The sequence below is a fragment of the Diabrotica virgifera genome, chromosome 9 (genome assembly GCF_917563875.1).
Source record: "Diabrotica virgifera virgifera chromosome 9, PGI_DIABVI_V3a".
NCBI classification, from domain to species: domain Eukaryota; kingdom Metazoa; phylum Arthropoda; class Insecta; order Coleoptera; family Chrysomelidae; genus Diabrotica; species Diabrotica virgifera.
In genome coordinates, this window is record NC_065451.1 from 30,280,800 (window position 1) to 30,300,677 (window position 19,878).

Here is a 19,878-nt window from a genome sequence, read left to right on the forward strand (position 1 = left end):
ATTTTCTGAGTCATGCCATTTTGCACATATCTCAAGAATGTTAATATAAAGCTCTTTACAAAGAGGCAGGATGGTTGTGTAGTTATTTCGTATATAAAAACAAAATTTTAAGTCTGTAAAGTTATTGCTGGTTGTTATACAAACATATTCATATCACCACAATTTTCTGAGTCATGGCATGTCAAGTATGCTTAAAAAACACTAATCTAAAACCGTTTACAACGTGGCAGGATAATCGCAAAGATATTTAATACATAAAAATTAATTTTTATATCGTTAAAACAATCGTACGGTATTAAATATTATTTTCCTGAGTAATGTCTCGGATTTTTACACACCTTTCAAATCTAATACCAAACTGTAAGATCTTTATTTTAAGCGATTAGATCATATTTGTATCTAAGTAAACGTAATAAAAGTAATAGGAAGAAAATCAATAATTTTACAATTAATTGGTTAAAGCAGGGATTGTACCTATTATATAGGGTGTCCAGAAATTCTTCTAACAATCGAAGCCCGGAGATTCCTCAGATAATTTTAAGAAAATTTAGCTCAATTCACCTAGTCCGAAAATGCTTCCTAAGGAAGCTAAAGCTCTTTAAAGATGGCGTATTGTAATTAGTTTTTTTAAAATAGCTCCAGAACACTTCTATTTAGAAAAACGAAAATTGGTACACCTATTTATCTTTCAGAGATAAATTGATTCCATCAATTGTCAATTTTTAGTACCGGTCATAGGCGTCCGTTTAGGGCAGGGAAACGGATATTTTATCGCATAACTTTTCTGTGTTTAACTTTTAAGCATTTTTGACATTGGATTATTAAATTATGGGGTATTCTTGTACTAAAAGGTTCTAGAAAAATCGATTTGAAAAATTTTGCGGTTTTTGAATTTGAAAAAAAAAAATAAAAAAAACTATTTAGAAAAACGAAAACTGGTACGTTTATTTCTCTTCCAAAGATGAATCGATTTTATCAATTGTGAATTTCTAGTATCGGTCATAGGCGTCCGTCTTGGGTAGATCAACGAAATCTCATAACTTGCTTTAATTTTTAAGTATTTTTGACAGTAGAGTATTAAATTATTAGGTATTCTAGTACTAAAAGTTACTCTTGCTTTAAGTCGATAAATACACCGTATTTTTTTTATTTTATTATTCAAATTTTCCTTAAATTCAAAATACGAAAAATTTTAAAATTGATTTTTCTAGAAAACGGTGCATCCTACCGACTTAAATCAAGAGTACCTTTTAGTACTAGAATACCTCACAATTTAATAATATAGTGTCAAAAATGCTTAAAAGTTAAAGACACAAAAGTTATCCGATAAAATAACCGTTGTCCTACCCAAAACGGACTCCTATGACCGGTACTAGAGATTCGCAATTGATGGAATCGATTTATCTCTGGAAGATAAAAAGGCGGACTAGTTTTTGTGTATCGAAATGGAAGCGTTCTGGAGATATAAAAAAAACTAATTATAAGGCGCCATCTTCAAAGAGCTCTAGCTCCCTTAGGAAACATTTTTGGATTAGGTGAATTTATTGTGTTAAATTGTCTTAAAATGATCTTAGGAATCTTAAAATTATATACAGCGTGTTCCATTAAAAAAAAAACATAAGTTTGTGTCGCCCTGCCAATACGGGTAGCCCTGTGTATTAGAAAATATTTTTAAATTATGATTTTATCTTTGCCCCACGTTTTACCTAAATAACTTTTTTTCGTATCTCTTACGACAAACGAGTAATTGGACTTTGTCACACTAATGCCCCACCCTGTATACGAAATAAGTATAAAACCATCCTGTCTCTTTGTAAATAGACTTATCTTAAGATTCTTGAAACATATGCAAAATGGCATGACTCAGAACATCATAGAATTTTTCACGAATTTTCTTACAAACCTAGGACTCCTGCCGTCTTACTAGAACCGTTTAACCTTCCTGCCGAGTACCGAAGTTTTGATGGCATTTGAGTATTAAAACTTTTTAAAGGCAGGACTGAGAAAATCACGGAATCAAGGTGAAAATTTTCCGCAGAATTTTCCAAGGGACAAGTATACTTAAACATTAGGAGACGTCATGCCAATATTTTTTTTGATCATTTTGAAACAAATATGTTTAATTTATTAAGTTGGCAGGACCCAGAAAATCATGAAAATTTCATTATTTTCCTTACATGTTTGTATACATATATACTCCGTTAGCCCGTTTGCAACCCTCCTGCCCAAAAAAATTTCTTAACAAAATCGATAGTATCCTGTCATTCTACGGATATGGCAGGACTCAGAAATTCATCGCAAAACCCTATTTTTATTTTTTGGGAAAATCTAGTTTTTACAGGAAAATGTCACAGCAAATTTGTGGATGTTTCCACAGATTGTAAGTACTTCGTCTACCCTTCCAGTATTGCAAAAGGCAGGACTGAGAAAATCGTGGCTGAACTTCTGTATAATATCTTCCGGTCTATGAGAGTCGACCAATAGTAGATCGGTACTGACGGTGAATGGGCATTGACAACTTGTGCTGTTAATTGTGCTACCAGTAGGGCAGCACATAACTCTAAATCTGGGAATTGAGAGTCGCTTTAGTGGTGCAACTTTACTTTTGGAGCAAATTAAATGACTTTGATTATTGCCACTTGCAACTATGCTTCGAAAATATATGCAGCTTGCATATAATTATTGGATCCAATGACATGTCTGGGAATCTCTAATTTATTGAGTTGGGATAATTGATTGTAGAATTGTGTCCATTGAATATAAATGTCCATTTATGTCCAAATATCAATTTAATTTGAGGGTCCATAATTTTTGAATTAGGAGTTTAGAAAGTACTATTACTGGAGATAGAAGGCCAAGGGGATCCCAGATTTGTGAAATAATAGATAGTATCTGTCTCTTGGTAATCGAATAATCGAGAGGAATTGGAGATATTTTAAAATTTAAAATGTCTTTGCTACTATTAAATTGTACACCTAAGGTTTTACAGCTTTCATGTACCGGGTGTCCTAATAAGAATGGCGCTCGGCCATATCTCAGGAACCGTTTAAAGTACAGCTTTGGGAAAAAAAATTTATAACAAAAGTTGCCTCGAGAAAAGCCTGGAAATTATTTTCATAATTGTAAGTCCACCGCTAGAGGGCGTAATTGAATATCAAAAATTAAAAAAACGAAATTTTACAAAATTTGCCTAATGAAAGGGCACTGGAAATCCGATTATCGTATTCTTAATAAAACTCTGCGCATATTTTATTTCACAAGTTTAAGTCTACCTGTGCAAATAAGAGGTGGGGTGAGTGGGAACCTTGTTATGAAAAAATCGCTGTAAGTCCGGTTTTGCTTAATCGATTTTTGCAAACTTGGTCTTGTTGAAAACAGCTCTTTTTCGTCAATGTATTAGTTATAATTTGGAAACAGTCTATTACGTAATATGCCGGCTAGGAGGCGCTATTTATTTTCTTTTTAGAAATCTAGTTTTCTTTGGAAAATATTAAATACAAGTATGTATTTTTTTCCTGTATTACAAAATTAGACCAAATTAGCAACAAAATACCGAAAACCGCATGTCTATACCTTTTTCTATCTCGAGATATCTTAAGAAACGTGTAAATTTTAAACATAAGTGTTGCTGTCATATAATTGGAAATATATAGAAGCAAGTAGTGTGCTATGGAAAAAAACAAAGAAACATTTTCCAGATGTCACCGTATATAATAAATCAAAACAAAATATGAAAAACTCTACTACTGGGGTGACGTCTTTGGGGATCTTTCATTGCATATATTCTAGCCGCAACAGTTGAATTTCTTATGCATTCAAAGAATGTGGCTATCATGTCAAATGCTTCTTAGTTTGTAAGAATCATCTTGAATTTCACTCTGTATAAATTTTATATAAAATTTAATAGAAACAAACCGCAACAAACCATCAATGAACAAATTTTTATGTTTTACTGATTTGACACATGATGACTTTTTGAAGTTAATACTTCTAATAGTTCTATTTTTTCCATAGCACACTACTTGTTTCCAGTTTGACTTCCTTAACTTAGTTTACCGGTGACAATAACAGTTATGTATTTATCTTAGTTGGGAATAGGATAATTGATATTAGAATATAATGAAATAAAAATTAAAAATTTGTGCAGAAAATCTGACGTTTTTACATTTTCTACGATTCATCGAGAGAAAAGCAAATGCGCGGAGGCAACAATGCATAAAAATTGACATATTAACGCTTTCTTTGGTATTATTTTAAGTATTAAAATTAGTGTCATTTTTAAATAAAAATAAAATTAAACTGTTTAAAATATATTTATTTCGTTAAAATCATAATAATAGAAGTATAACTCCTTACTGGCGTACAAAGTACACACACCCTATTTTTGTTATATTTTATAGTGTTATTTGTCTTATTGTTGTTTTGATTCATTATATACGGTGACATCTGGACAATGTTCCTTTGTTTTTTCCATAGCACACTACGTGCTTCTATATATTTTCACTTATATGACAGCAACACATTCTTTGAATGCATAAGAAATGCAACTGTTGCGGCTAGAATATATGCAATGAAAGATCCCCAAAGACCTCACCCCAGTAGTAGAGTTTTTCATATTTTGTTTTGATTTATTATATACGGTGACATCTGGAAAATGTTTCTTTTGTTTTTTTCCATAGCACACTACTTGCTTCTATATATTTCCACTTATATGACAGCAACACTTATGTTTAAAATTTACACGTTTCTTAAGATATCTCGAGATAGAAAAAAGGTATAGACATGCGGTTTTCGGTATTCTGTTGCTAATTTGGTCTAATTTTGTAATACAGGAAAAAAATACATACTTGTATTTAATATTTTCCAAAGAAAACTAGATTTCTAAAAAAAAATTAATAGCGCCTTCTAGCCGGCATATTACGTAATAGGCTGTTTCCAAAGTATAACTATTACATTGACGAAAAAGAGCTGTTTTCAACAAGACCAAGTTTGTAAAAATCGATTAAGCAGAACCGGACTTACAGCGATTTTTTCATAACAAGGTTCCCACTCATCCCCACCTCTTATTTGCACAGGTAGACTTAAACTTGTGAAATAAAATATGCACAGAATTATATGAAGAATACGATGATTGGATTTCCAGTGCCCTTTCATTACGCAAATTTTGTAAAATTTCGATTTTTTAATTTTTGATATTCAATTACGCCCTCTAGCGGTGGACTTACAATTATGAAAATAATTTACAGGCTTTTCTCGGAGCAACTTTTGTTGCAACTGTTGTTTGTTGTTGTAGGCAACTGTTGTTTGTAGGCAACTAAAAATTTTTTTCCCAAAGCTGTAGTATAAACGGTTCCTGAGATATGGCCGAGAGCCATTCTTATTGGGACACCTGGTACACCCAAATTTAATATTTCATTTGGAATATCGGAACATTGAATTTTTATGAGAACACTTGGATTATTTGTAACCCATTTTAGAAGTACGAATTGTGCCGATTTTAATATATCGGAGACATCTTTATATCGGTCTTGTAATTCGGAAAGATCATTGGAACCTGTTACTAGGCCATCAACATAGAAATCGTTGAGAATTGTTTGGGAAGCTATAGGAAATTTATTATTGTGATCAATCGCTAACTGATTTATGCATTTTATTGCTAAGTACGGCGAACTAGTACAACCGTATGTCACTGTGTTTAGTTGATAAATTGGAAATTTATCTGCTGGGTTGTCTCTCCACAGAATCTGTTGAAGGGGCTTGTGTGAGTCGTGGATAAGAATCTGCCTATACATTTTGCTAACATCGGCAGATACAACGTATTTATATAATCGAAACCTGACTAAAATATCAAAAATGTTATTTTGCACCTTTGGTCCGACATATTGTAACTCATTGAGAGACCATCCAGAGTTACTTGGACTTGATCCATCAAAGACCACTCTTTGAGTAGTCAGACTGCTAGGATTGTATACGCCATGGTGGGGAAAGAAATAAATTGGTTCAGTGACCATGTCACCTTCCACTTTGGTCATGTGACCTAAATCGATATATTCGTGGATAAGTTTTATATAGATGATAGAATTGAGAATGAATTTTGAATCGTTTTTCTAGGGATACGAAACGTTTTTCAGCTATTTCTCGCGAATCTCACAATAAATCGGTAGAATATTTGAGGGGCAACTTTACTATGAACTGACCATTTTCAACTCTTCGAGTTTGTTTGTTAAATAGTTTCTCACACTGGATGCCATCTTGGGATAATGGTAGAGATTCGTTGATGTCATTGATTTCCCAGAATTTACGTAATTGATTGTCTTCTGGTATAAAACATTGTGAAAAATTGCGTAATGACCTTGATGATGCATTTATGAGAGTACCAGAGATTACCCACCCTAGTTTGGTGTTTTGAAGTACTGGTGCATGTTTACCTAATTTAATATTGCCCTCTAATAGCAGTTCCCAGAACAACCTGGCACCTATGATCATGTCCACTTTCTGAGGAGTATTAAAAGTGAAATAGAAATTTGAGGGATAGAAATTGTAGAAAATGTATATTTAAAAAATTTAAACGTAAAATGAAAGATAACGTTATTGCCGAGGGCCGACAGTCCCTTAAACTAAATAAAAAGTTTCTTTTGAATTAAATATTTGCAATTATTAAGAGGATCGGTACGTATTTTCGGCTGCAATGCTATTCAAATGGGGATTCATTTTTTTCGAATCCTGAGAAAACTAATAAGTATTTTTGAAAAATTTAAACGCAGAATGAAAGATTACGTTATTAGCGAGGGCCGAAAGTCCCTGAAAACTTCTATAATGTTTATTTTAATAAGTTACAGGGGTGAAAATTTAAGAGAAAATTTAGTGTGATTTTTAATTTCAAATATCTCATTCAAAATAAACTTTTTATTTATTTTAAGGGACTTTCGGCCCTCGGTAATAATTTAGTCTTTCATTCTGCGTTTAAATTTTTCAAAAATATTTATTGGTTTTTTCAGGATTCGAAAAAAATAAACATAATGCCGTGGTAATATTTTCCAAATCTATCTTTGTCTTACAACGCACTCAGCCGAATATAATATTGTCAGCATATATTGTCAGTCAGACACTGACAATCAGTGACAATTTTAAATATTTGACATTGCATCGGGAATATTTTGAGTTATTGATTAAATATTATTGATATATAGTGTATTTGATAAATAATTGATTTAAGACGTGAACTTAATAAAAAGTTATTTATTGTGTATTATTTGTGGAAGATCCAAGCAGAGAATACATCAGGATAATATATTCTGTGATCCAAGTATTTTGTTGTTAAAGATGTTCAAAATTGTAAGCGTTCCATAACAATATATTATTAAAAAATCACTTTAACACTTTTCCTCTTTTCTCGATTGAGTATTAGTTTTTGTTGTACAAATAAATTATTACAATCACTGAATACATAGTTAGTGAAAAAATTATCGCATTTATTAACTGAATTAATAATTTGCAATTATAAAAATAACAGTTATCCAAGAACATTCAAAAGCCATCTCTTTAAATTAATGATGACATGTTCAAGTAGAATGACATTCTAGTAATGTTTACATATCCATACCAGTGTGAATTTTACTACACGTAATTTGCCGTGTAAAGACAGGAAAAGTAGGGATTCACGTAAAATATTTGCGAATTATGTACCCATAGCCTTAAAAATCACACTAAATTGTCCCTTTTATTTTCACCCCTGTAACTTATTAAAATAAACATTATAGAAGTTTTCAAGGACTTTCGGCCTCAGTAATAATGTATGTAATCTTTCATTCTGGGTTTAAATTTTTCAAAAATATTTATTAATTTTATACAGGGTGAGTGGGGAGGAACGCACCAAACTTTAAGAATGTATAAGATAAATAAAAATATTCAAAAATAGCTCATGTTGTTATTCGATTTTCATTTGTTTCCGAAATACGGGGTGTTAAAATTTTTCTTACAAACTGACGATTTATTTATTGCTCTAAAACCGGTTGAGGTGTGCAAATGAAATTTGGTGGGTTTACTGGTGAAGACATAGTTATTGCGCATGTTTTGACATACAATTAAGAATTTTATATTCACCATTGGCGCGCGTATGGGTAATAGTCTGAAATTTTTTAAAGATAAAAATGGTACGCCACTGGAATATTTAAAATTAAAAATCTTCCTTGAATTCCTCTTTCAATTTGTGACAAAAAATCTATCTTCCCTTTTTTCATGCGACGCTTCGTTTTCATGCAAAAAATCAAACATCTTAACGCTTACAAAGTTTTTGACGAAGTTTCATCTATATGAATGTGTAAAAACTTATTTCGAATACTTTGTAAGCGTTAAGATATTTTATTTTTTGCATGAAAACGAAGCGTCGTATGAACAAACATGAAGATAGATTGTTTGTCAGAAATTGAATAGGGAATTCGAAAATAATTTTTAATTTGAAATATTTCAGTGGCGTAGGTACTATTTTTTTGACTAATACCCAAAAATTTCAGACTATTACCTGTACGGGTGCCAATGGTGAATATAAAATTCTTAACTGTGTGTCAAAACATGTGCAAAAAATATGTCTTAACACCCACCAAATTTCATTTGCACACCTCAACCGGTTTTAGAGCAATAAATAAATCGTCAGTTTGTAAGAAAATTTTTAACACCCCGTATCTCGGAAACATGAAATAATGAAGAATATTATTAGAAGAAATAATGAAGAATATTATTCTTCATTATTTTTACGTATATTCTTACAGTTTGGTGCGTTCCTCCCCACTCACCCTGTATAGTAGATTTAAAGGGTGCTAAGATATGTCCCTCACGCGGGCGCCAATCAGCCTTGCGGGGGCCCTGCTTGACGTCACACTTTTAACTGACTTCAGACTTGTGTCTTCTATCTCGGTGAACCAGGGAGAGAGAGAGATACGCCGCTTACGGTGGTAGAAGTGAAACAAAAAATGCCTCGCTGACAACTACTGTTCCGTGAGTAGTTCTGGATGCAAACTAACACAGCTAATACTATCAGAAGGAGAAGCAACAGGGCAGGCTCTGGCAGCTTGGCGATTTCGATAAAATTTTTCTTTTCTTGAGAATTAAAATTAAAATTTTTCTTTTTCACCTTCCACAAGAGATCTAGCGAGAAATAACCATAAAGGAATCCAGCAATGAAGGACCATAGGGAGGAAACGCTGGGGTGTGCCACTAATTTCCTCCTAGAGCGTCAAACCCTCGTGACAACCTGTCGAATTTGAGTATGTCGTATAAGTATTGTACATACTTACAGTTTACAGGATTTTGCAGTGTGTGGCCGACTGGTTCAGTTTCCTATTTTTTATGGAGGTGAAATACACTGCACTGATTTTTATTTTGAAGTACTGATTTATTTTTAAACATGAAAACTATGAAAAACCCTTATAAACTTAATAAACTACTTTTCTCTTATAGCATTTAAATGAGAGAATGAAAATTTAACTATTAGACGAGATATTAACTGACAAAACAGTGAAAATGTTAAGAGTGAAAGATCTGCATGGCGTCACTTGCTTCCAACTTTTTTTAAGAGGGCGGAAGTGGAAGTGATTTTTCAGAAGTAAATGGAAATGTGATTTTTTGAGGAACCAGAAGTTTTGGAAGTGTGGCCTTTGACAACATAAATATTTAGACATTTACAATTCTATGGTTGGTTTTCCAACATGTTGTTTAAGCTAAATTTAGGAAAAAAATGTTTTGTGTTATGATTTTCTATTTAAAAATAAATATTCGTTTTATTTTGAAATTTATACCTTAATTTCACCAATTGCGCTAACAATTTTTGGAAAACTTAAAATTTGTTGTGAAATGTTTATCTTATAATTCCATATAGTTCCAAGTACAAGGCTTATAGTGCAATAAGGTTCCAAGTACCTGCAGACGCCAGTAAATGTGTTACAAAATTGCACATTAGAATCTTACTTATGACATTATCTAATGTGAGGCATTATCACAATTTACCACACTGTGGTACCTATAAAATAATTTTAAGATTTACAGTCCTTCAAATAACGAAGTTATGATAGTTTAACATTAGAAATTTGCCTCCTGAAAAATTTATGAAATGGCGCTTGGAACCTTATTGTCCTCAGCCCTCGTAGTATTAGAATTAGATCTTTATTAATTAGACCTTTAGCAGGAGATTTTAACATACTCCAGGACGCAAAATGGCCAGGTATTTTTTTAAGCTCTTTTAATATAATTCCTTCAATAACAGAATTCACACGCATATGTGGTGCCAAAAAGTCGTGCATTGACAATATTTTTACAAATATTGAAGCATTTTCATCAAAAGTTTTCAACCCTCACACATCAGATCATTTGGCTCAGATAGTTAGATTTGAGATCGGTGGAGTGCCTTCGGTAACTATTAAAAAACGTCAGTTTAATGCAGAAAACAAACAACATTTCAAATTCTTGTTAAGTCAGGTGGATTGGTCAAATCTCTTTGCATGTCATTCTTCACAAATAGACAGCCAATGGGAAGAATTTAAAAATATTATAGAAACATTATTTCAGCAATGTTTTCCTATAAAAAGATTTAATAGCAAAAATCATAAAGAGAGTTGGACATGTGCACCAGAGGTTACTTCCTGTAAATCACGGCTGGATATTTTGTTCACTTTAAGTGCCAATAATGAGCTGTATCGAGAGGACTACAGGGCTGAAAAGCGTAGATATAATAAACTTTTGGTTGAATCTCGAAAAAACTTTTATCATAAAAGGTTGGAAAGTAGTGATAACAAGTCCAAAGTTTCATGGCAAATAATCAAAGAAATTAAAGGGAACTCAAAAAGCTCCAATGTTCTGGGCTTACAAGGTGAGTCAAATGCTCTATCCAATGAAATCAACACTTTTATGGCAAATGCAGCTATAAATGCAGTCAATAAAATCAAGCCGGTAGAAAACTTCAGCATTAATATCAGCACTGTCTCAGAAAGCATGTTTTTGTTTTCTGTTTCTGAAACTGAAATTCTAAAAATAATTCAAAATCTAAAAAATAAACATAGCTCTGGTCATGATGGAATTTCCACAAATATCATTAAGTATGTTGTACATGAATTAAGTTATCCTCTAACTTACATTATAAATAATTCCTTCGCATATGGCTTCTTTCCACAAAATTTAAAGATAGCTCTGGTGAAACCACTGCACAAGAAAGGGGATCCAACTAAAGTGGAAAATTATCGACCCATCAGTCTTCTCTCGTCCTTCTCTAAGATTTTTGAAAAGCTATGTATAATAGACTTGAAAATTTCTTCAGGTCAAAAAATCTTCTCAAACAAACACAGCATGGTTTCCTTAAGGGGCAAATCAATTGATACAGCTATATTTGACTTTGTTACTAAAATACTTGTAAACTTGGAACTAAAAAACAAAACATTAGGAGCTTTTCTAGATCTGTCAAAAGCATTTGACAGCTTAGATCATCAATACTGCTGATCAAACTTGACAAGTATGGAATACGAGGCCCAGCTTTACGTTGGATAGAGTCATTTATCACAGGAAGGTCACAGAGAGTTTGTCTGGAGACTGATGGTGAGAGGACACTCTCAGAAGCACTGAATCTCGAGTTGGGGATACCCCAGGGAAGTGTTCTTGGACCTTTTTTATTTCTTGTATACATCAATGATCTTGCTGAATCTGTAACAGATGAATCATCTAGCCTTATTAATTTCGCAGATAACTCAAATTATCTGATTTGGGCCAAAACCGTTGCCAAAGAGTTGCTCTTGAAAACAGATGAAAATCTGGAGAGGGCTGAGAGATGGTTCGCTGGGAATAAATTATTGTTGAACTGTGATAAGACTGTCTTCATCTATTTTAGAACCATTCAGTCTCGAGGTCCGATCACGAATATGGTAAATATTCAATCAGACCACATAGAAACATCCAACTCTGTCAAATTCCTGGGTATCTACATTGACCAATATCTGCAGTGGGATGTAAACCTATTGCAGTTATGTAAAAAACTGAACTCTGCATGCTACTCAATAAGAGTGCTTAAAGAGTACTTACAGCAGGATACTTTTCTTACTGTTTATTATGCTAACTTTTATTCTCAACTATGTTATAGAATCATGTTCTGGGGAAATGCAGTGGCAACATCAGAGCTTCTTATCATTCAGAAAAAAGTAATACGGATTATTCTTGGGATGAAAATCAAGGACTCATGCAGGGGGAAATTTAAAGTACTAAATATACTTACTTTTCCAGCCATCTACATTTATGAATGTTTAAAGTTTCTTTTTAAGAACCCTTCATTATTTAACCATTACATCCCCAATCATACCCATCACACAAGAGCTCTAAACCTAACTATCCCTAGACACAGGCTTACTCTAACAGAACGAAGTCCACTATATGCCTGTATCAAATTCCACAACAAATTACCATCAGCGTTAAAACAAGAGATTCAATTTGGAAGATTTAAAAGAGAGTTATTTAAATATCTGGTCATTGTAGAACCATATACTGTGGTGGAATACCTGGAGTATTAGTTGTTTTTGTAACATGTAATGTCTAATTTTTATTTTTAATTTTAACTATGATAAAAATTGTTCTATGTAAGTACTTTAGATTTATACAATCTCTTTTCTTTTTACTTTTACATTCACTTGACGTTATTTGCTCAAATATGTAAAAATTTTATGCAAATAAAAATTATTCTATTCTATTATTCTATTCTATTACTTATGACATTATCTAATGTGAGGCATTATCACAATTTACCACACTGTGGTACCTATAAAATAATTTTAAGATTTACAGTCCTTCAAATAACGAAGTTATGATAGTTTAAAATTAGAAATTTGTCTCCTGAAAAATTTATGAAATGGCGCTTGGAACCTTATTGTCCTCAGCCCTCATAGTATTAGAATTAGATGATGAAAATTGAAAAGGAATACATATTACAGTTGAACCTCGATAAGTCGGATTAATCGGCACTGCGGCCGATCTGGGTTAGCCAGAGAATATGGTAAAAATTAATAATGATGATGTACTCTACTTTAGGTTGGTTTTCAGTTCAACAAAGGCTTTACTACCTTACTATGGTTTTCATTTTTAAATTAAAAAAAGGAATGCTGCCTGCATATTTTAATGAATATGTTACATTGAGGGGTCAAGTTCATTCATATACCATGAGAAATATTGAAGATTTTGATATTCAAAAAACTAATAAACATAGCACAATGACATCCCTGTTTTACAAATGTATGAATGAATTTAACCATCTTCCCCCCAGTGTTAAGAATGCACTGACAGTTCAAATTTTTAAAAAATTACTGAAGACATATATTTTACCTAGATAAAAAAAAAATTTTAATAAATCTGTATGTGTTGTATAATATTGCATATATTGTATGTTACATTTAATTAAGCAAATTCATATTTAAATATTGTTAGTAGGATTTCTATTTCAATTTCAATAAAACACGGTATCTCTCTCTCTCTCTCTCTTGTGATTTCCCCATTACTGAGGATCGTGATTTCCTCCAATATTCCTAACGATGTTTCTCCATTGGTCTCTATCTTCAGCTGCTCTAAGAGCTTCGCAGAATGAGTTTCATGCTGAATTCTTTATTTGGTCGGACCATCTAGTTGGTGATCGTCCTCTTGATCTTCTCCTCGGAACGTTTCCAGAAACAGTTGATCTCTCCAAGCTGTAGTCACCTCTGCGAACCACGTGACCAAAGAATTGCAGTATTCGTTGCCGACATATTGTGGACAGCCTTTTTTTAATATTGAGTTGGTTTAGAATGGAAACATTTATCCTATGAGCTGTCCAAGGTATGCGCAGCATTCTTCTCCAGCACCACATCTCAAAGGCTAAATTTTTGGGCACTCGCATGCGTGAAGAGTCCAAGTCTTTGCGCTGTATAGAAATATTGAGAATACAAGGGCATTCACCAGTCTCATCTTGATATTTTGAGAGATAGATCTGTCTTTCCAAGCTTTAGTTATGTGACTCATTGCATTTTTTGCCATACCAATACGTCTCCGAACTTCTGCTTCACAGTTACCATCGTTGGTTATACTAGAGCCGAGATAGACAAAGGCGTTTACTATCTGGTATTCCTGTAACATGTTAGTCAGTTGAATAGTGTCAAATCTGTCGACCACCATTATTTTTGTCTAAGCTTTATTGATTTTCAGATCAACTTTATTGGTTTCGTACCTACTCAATTCTTCGCAGGAGATCAACCATTTTTTGCTCATTTGCTGCTATAAGTGTAGTGTCATCAGCAAATCTTAAATTGGAGATTTTCTTACCAGCTACTGTTATTCCACCACTAAAACACGGGACACTTACAGATAAACTCCATTATAATAATTGCAAAAGCATGAAATACATATTATGCACATCTAAATTACGTACAGTTGTATACAGTATGGTTTATTTCTTGGTAAAAAACTTGGTCAAACTGAAAAAATGTTTGTTTTGTCTGATGAAAATCGGTCCGGGATAGCCTGATTTCCGGGTTATCGGAGGCCGACTTAGCGGGGTTCCACTATATTTGTATCAGTCGGCAAGATCATAGAAACCTACATACCTAACTACTCTTTATTTACTTACCATCATCTTGTTTGATTTCAGCTTTTATAGAACATTTCTTAACGTCTAAATAATCAAATGCATCATAATTTGTACTTTCCCTGGTAGGCTCCTCCTTGATTTCTATTTTAAAGGCATCCTCTAGAACTTCATCTACTTCTCTTTTGCAAGTTGTCTCAGAAATTTCCTGTTTTACTTCAGTTTGAGTTTGAACAAACATGATTTTTAGTATATATGTTTACCTTTTGTAAATTGTAAACAATAAATAAACAAATATCAGAAAAGAAAAGATGCCAAGCCAAAATAGGGCATTCAAATATGCTATCAAAATTAAATCAATATGGCAGCCGGTAGAGTGCGTTAGGCGTTAGCGTTAGAACGCTGTGTCTAGGTACACGCTAACGTGTACGCAAATAAAGAAGTTAGGTACACGCGAATTAAACTTCATCAAGCCAGTGACGTCATTATTTAGCGTGCGCGCAGTGACTTTATATTTTGGTACACGCTATTTTGATATGTTTGTGTTTATTGTTGTTTGTTTGATAGAAAATATTTTTATTAAGTGAAGGGGCGAAGGGAAGCAAAACTATTCAGATATTTCAAACTTAATTGTACTAAAACAATATGTATATAAAAGTATATATTCAGGTTAGCAAAATAAATAGCTATTCGTTAACATGATATATGATATAATATACAAAATACTGCTAAAATAATTTTTATACGTAAGTTAATTATACCAGTTTATATTGGTGTTCATTTTTGCTGTGGTGTTTATTTTCATTTATACAGGGATTTGAACTTGTTACGATTTTCATGTAAAATTGGTTATAACTTTGTAAATACCCTGTATAACATAATAAACTTTTATATTTTTGTGATATGGAAGTTAAGAAGATTTCGAACATAAAATAAAATATAGGGTGTTCCATTTAAAAAACATAAGTTTCGTCTGCCACTATATTATCGAACGCCCTGTAACATTCTAACTGATTTTAGTAATTTTGTAATATGAAGCTCAAAGTTTGCTAAAATTTTGTTACTAACTTTTATTGCTATCTATTACTATAGCGAATCTACTGAGCTTTATCACACTAATCAATCACCCCGTATATTTTATCTTATTACTTATGCTACCCTTAATCACAAATTTTTGTCTCTTATCTTATTCATACTGTTTTAGAATGTTGTTAAACTCATTAAACGAACTAAATAATTGTCCATACTCCATAGTTAATTAACAAAAAAACACTAAGGCCCGGTCTTTTCACCTCCGAATAACTATTTATTAGGAAGTTTATGCGGCAGATTACATGTAAATCTGTCAAATAAACCTCCGAATAACTTTTATTCGGAGGTGAAAAGACCGGCGCAAATGCCCCCCCTGCCCCCTATCAAATGACGCCCCTGAGACCGGCCCTAAACAAGTAAAAATAAGGAAACTCTTGGCAAATTAATATTAAAGTGTAAACATAACGCGATTAGACAAATATTCTAACCACACTCTGACACTCGCGATACTTACAGATACTTAATAAGGCCATAAGGCTCAAATTAGCGTGTACCAACTAAATAATGACGTCACTGACTTGATGACGTTTAAGGGTGTACCTAACTTTTTTATTTGCGTACACGTTAGCGTGTACCTAGACACAGCGGCGTTAGAACTAGGACGACCACAGGGCTGGACAACCACGAGCAACTGAGTAAAGTAAGAGTAAACCCCGCTTTACATCAACAATAGGGAGTTTTTGTTGCTACGTAACGTACGCATCTCCGTATACGTAAAGCAACTAACGTGTCGTAGAGGATGAATGTTAAAATAGGTAGTTTTTGTAACTGCCTTAACGTAACGTAAAGCAAATCGTAAAGTCATTTTTAAATTCCGTTGACATTCAAAAAAATAAAACAATGTTCACACAATATACAATTAATATACAAATGTAAAAAAAGATAAATGAATGATGAAATTGTATGGTTTTAATTGCTTCTATTTAAATATAAAAATATTATGTTTCCTTAGGTTAAATTTTTTTTATTTTTGTTTATACCTACTTTTTAGTTGTAAATTATTGTATACCTACATCAGAATTCCAGTAGGTATAATGTAAATAGTGTGGTAATATTTATTTGAAAATTTTACTGAAACTAGGTCATTTGTTTATCTAGTTATTAATTGTGGTGATCACTGTATTTCTTAAATTAATACAAGATTTGTTTGTTTTGCTTTATTAATAGACAACTTAAAAACAATAAAATTTTAAATCTATTATGAAGTTCCAATTACAAACACAGAATAATTTTACTCAAATAGACTAAACCAATAACCAATATAACCTTAAAATGTTTATAAACGGGTAGTACGCTGATGAAATGTTCATTTGGTAGGTAATCGGGCAAGATCCTCGTGTGCATTCGGTGACTTTCGGCTCGATAGGGATGCGTATGAACCTAACGTACCAGCCCGTAACCTTAGGTAATACGTATCGCGATACGGGAGTTCAACCATTAATGCGCAAGCGTATATGTCAAAAAGATGCGTTACGTTTACGTATTTGTGTGCACAAAAACTCCCTAATAAATTGAACAAGAAATGGACCAACTTCTTCAAGGTCAAATTTGACTTATACAAAACACAATTCTACATCCAATTTTGCCGTGAATAAAAAGAAAATAAAGAAATTTCACAAAATAAAACATATCCAATTATTCTATTTCATCAAATTCCTTCATTTTCTTTTGATTCACATTAAAGTTAGTACATACAGATCACCTAAAGTACACTTTAGGTGATCTGTGGGTAAAATTGGATGTCAAATTGTGTTTTGTACCACAAACCATACATTTTGTACATGTCAAATTTGGCCTTGAATAACTTGGTCAATTTCTTATTCAATGGACCGTGAAGGCCGCGTCACAGTGCCGCGTCCCACCATCAAATAATTTGATCAAACTGGTTTCAGCAAACTGAAAGTGACAGTTAGTGACGTCACATCCTGAGTGTTCATTGTGGATAATAATGAAAAATTTTAATTTTAAATAAAGTACAAACAAGTTAGACAACTCAATACAAAAAATTTGATCAAACTAGACTGAGCGCACAGATTTTTAGAATTTCAAAAAAACTGCAATTGTGACGTCACTTTGACGTACTTCCGGAGTTTGCTCAAACTGTTTGATCAAATTATTTGATGGTGGTACGCGGCCTTGATAGTGTGACGTCAAATATTTTTCCAAACAAATCAAAAAATCAATATATTTTTGACGTATGTCAGTGGATTATACACGTGATTTGTGTAATCATTTTTAATTTTATTTTGTTTTAACAAACATCTGCACATTTTTTCTAAAGACACAATCCTTGTTAGTCATATCAAAGAATACATATCTCTCACAAGAACCGACACGGACGGCGATTCTTTTGTTGTTAGCATGTACTTAATTTTAGTATCGAGTTGGCAAGTGTACACGCGAGTACACTGAGAAAAGTCTCGCACATTTCTGGCGTGTATCAATAAAATTTTAGTTGCACTGAGAGAAAGGTTGCATGCAGGGCCGGCTTTTGTTGACATTCTTAATATGGTGGAATTATTTTTGATTTACAAAAGGTTGCAAATACAACACAAAGTAATGGTGAGAATTATATTGATTAAAACCATGGATAAAATACCTTTTTTATCCTGATTTTAGCATTGAAAGACCAATAATAAAATATATTATAGTGGCGTGACATTCACTAATTATTCTTTTTGGTTTATATTGATACAACGATACAAAATATAATTTATTGTTTTCACCAATTTTGAAAAAGTGTGAACAAGTTGGTGAGAATTTAAAAGACTTGGTGTGGCCTAATAGGCTGTCTGTCCGTCCGACCGCGAATATAACTCCTTCAGTCACTATACCAGGTAGAATGACAAATGAGGTGTCAAATGAAAGCTTATAATCCATGGATGGTACTCAAGGTGGGACATTTGACCTAGACTGTCTGTCCGTCCGACCGGAAATGTAACTCCTCCGTCACTATACCAGGTAGAATCACAAATGAGGTGTCGAATGAAAGCTCATAATACATGGATGGTACTAAAGGTGTGAAATTTGACCTAGGACCTCCGGTTTTAGAAATGCGACCGGAAGTACTCTTTTAAAGTCACCGCAATAGCACAAGTGATATATTATTCGACGCGCATTCGCAAGACGAGAACAAATATATACTTCTGGTTTCATGACTGTCTGTCCGTCCGACCGCGAATACAACTCCTCAGTTACTAATACACATAGAATGACAAATGAGGTGTCGAATGAAAGCTTATACCCACATAACAATTTCATGTTCTTAGTAGATTCATAGAACATACTTTTCAGAAAAAGTATATACTGAGAATGTGCGTAATTACCATTGCGAATGTGCAGAGCAGATACTGAGTATATACTACATTACAGTACTTAAACGTTCTATGTATATACTTAGAATGTACTACCGCACTTCTTTTCAGTATATACCAAGAATGTTCTTTTTAGAACATTCCAAGGACGTGCTATAAACCTTCTATGTGTATACTTAGAACATACTACCGCACATCTTTTTAGTTTATACCAAGAAGGTACTTTTTAGAATATTCCAAGGAAGTGCTATAAACCTTCTATTTATATACTAAGAACGTACTACCGCACATCTTTGTATGGGAAGAATATTATATTTTTAAGAATATTCTAAGAAAGTGCTATCAAGTGCTATATTGCTTAGAAGTATGTTTTCAGCATCACCTAATCTCATCTTAGGTTCTACTGGTTCTACCAAATATCTATTTACATATTTTAATTGCAAATGAGAATGTAGTTAGTACCTACCTACATTCTACAATATTACTTAAAAAGTAAGTACATATTTATAAATTTTAGTTATTTATATAAATCATTATTTATAATATTTAGCTAAACTAAACTATGCATAATAAGTAACTAAAATTTATATAATACGTATATGTACTTACCTATTTAAGTAATATTGAGTTATCAAAATAGATTATATGTATTTTGAAGCACCGCAAACAAAATATAACAGATTATGTATGTTCTTTAGTCCTAGTACTACATCATTCGCCTTCATCCTTAACACTGCATAGTGCATAGATCCATAGATGATACGGATGATACAAATAATGAAATAATGCCTGTTTTCTTTTTCATATTTTACGGTTTTTTCCTATCCCTGATCCATTCAGAGAATAGAAATGGTCAGAATATGATGGGGGGAGGGGGGGGGTTATGAATGTATT

General features: G+C 32.8%; 1 protein-coding gene across 3 annotated transcripts in view; it reads right to left on the minus strand.

Moving 5' to 3' along the window:
- The window catches only part of LOC126892622 (zinc finger protein OZF-like), a 115,977-nt gene extending 100,965 nt beyond the window's left edge, over positions 1–15,012 (minus strand). For 2 of the 3 annotated variants that reach the window (XM_050662233.1, XM_050662232.1), the window contains exon 1: positions 14,621–15,012. In XM_050662233.1, the coding sequence (XP_050518190.1) occupies positions 14,621–14,819 (199 nt within the window). In that variant the 5' untranslated portion in view covers positions 14,820–15,012. The remainder of the gene's footprint in view (positions 1–14,620) is intronic. The other variant, XM_050662234.1, reaches the window with a different exon arrangement.
- Positions 15,013–19,878: the final 4,866 nt, after the last annotated feature.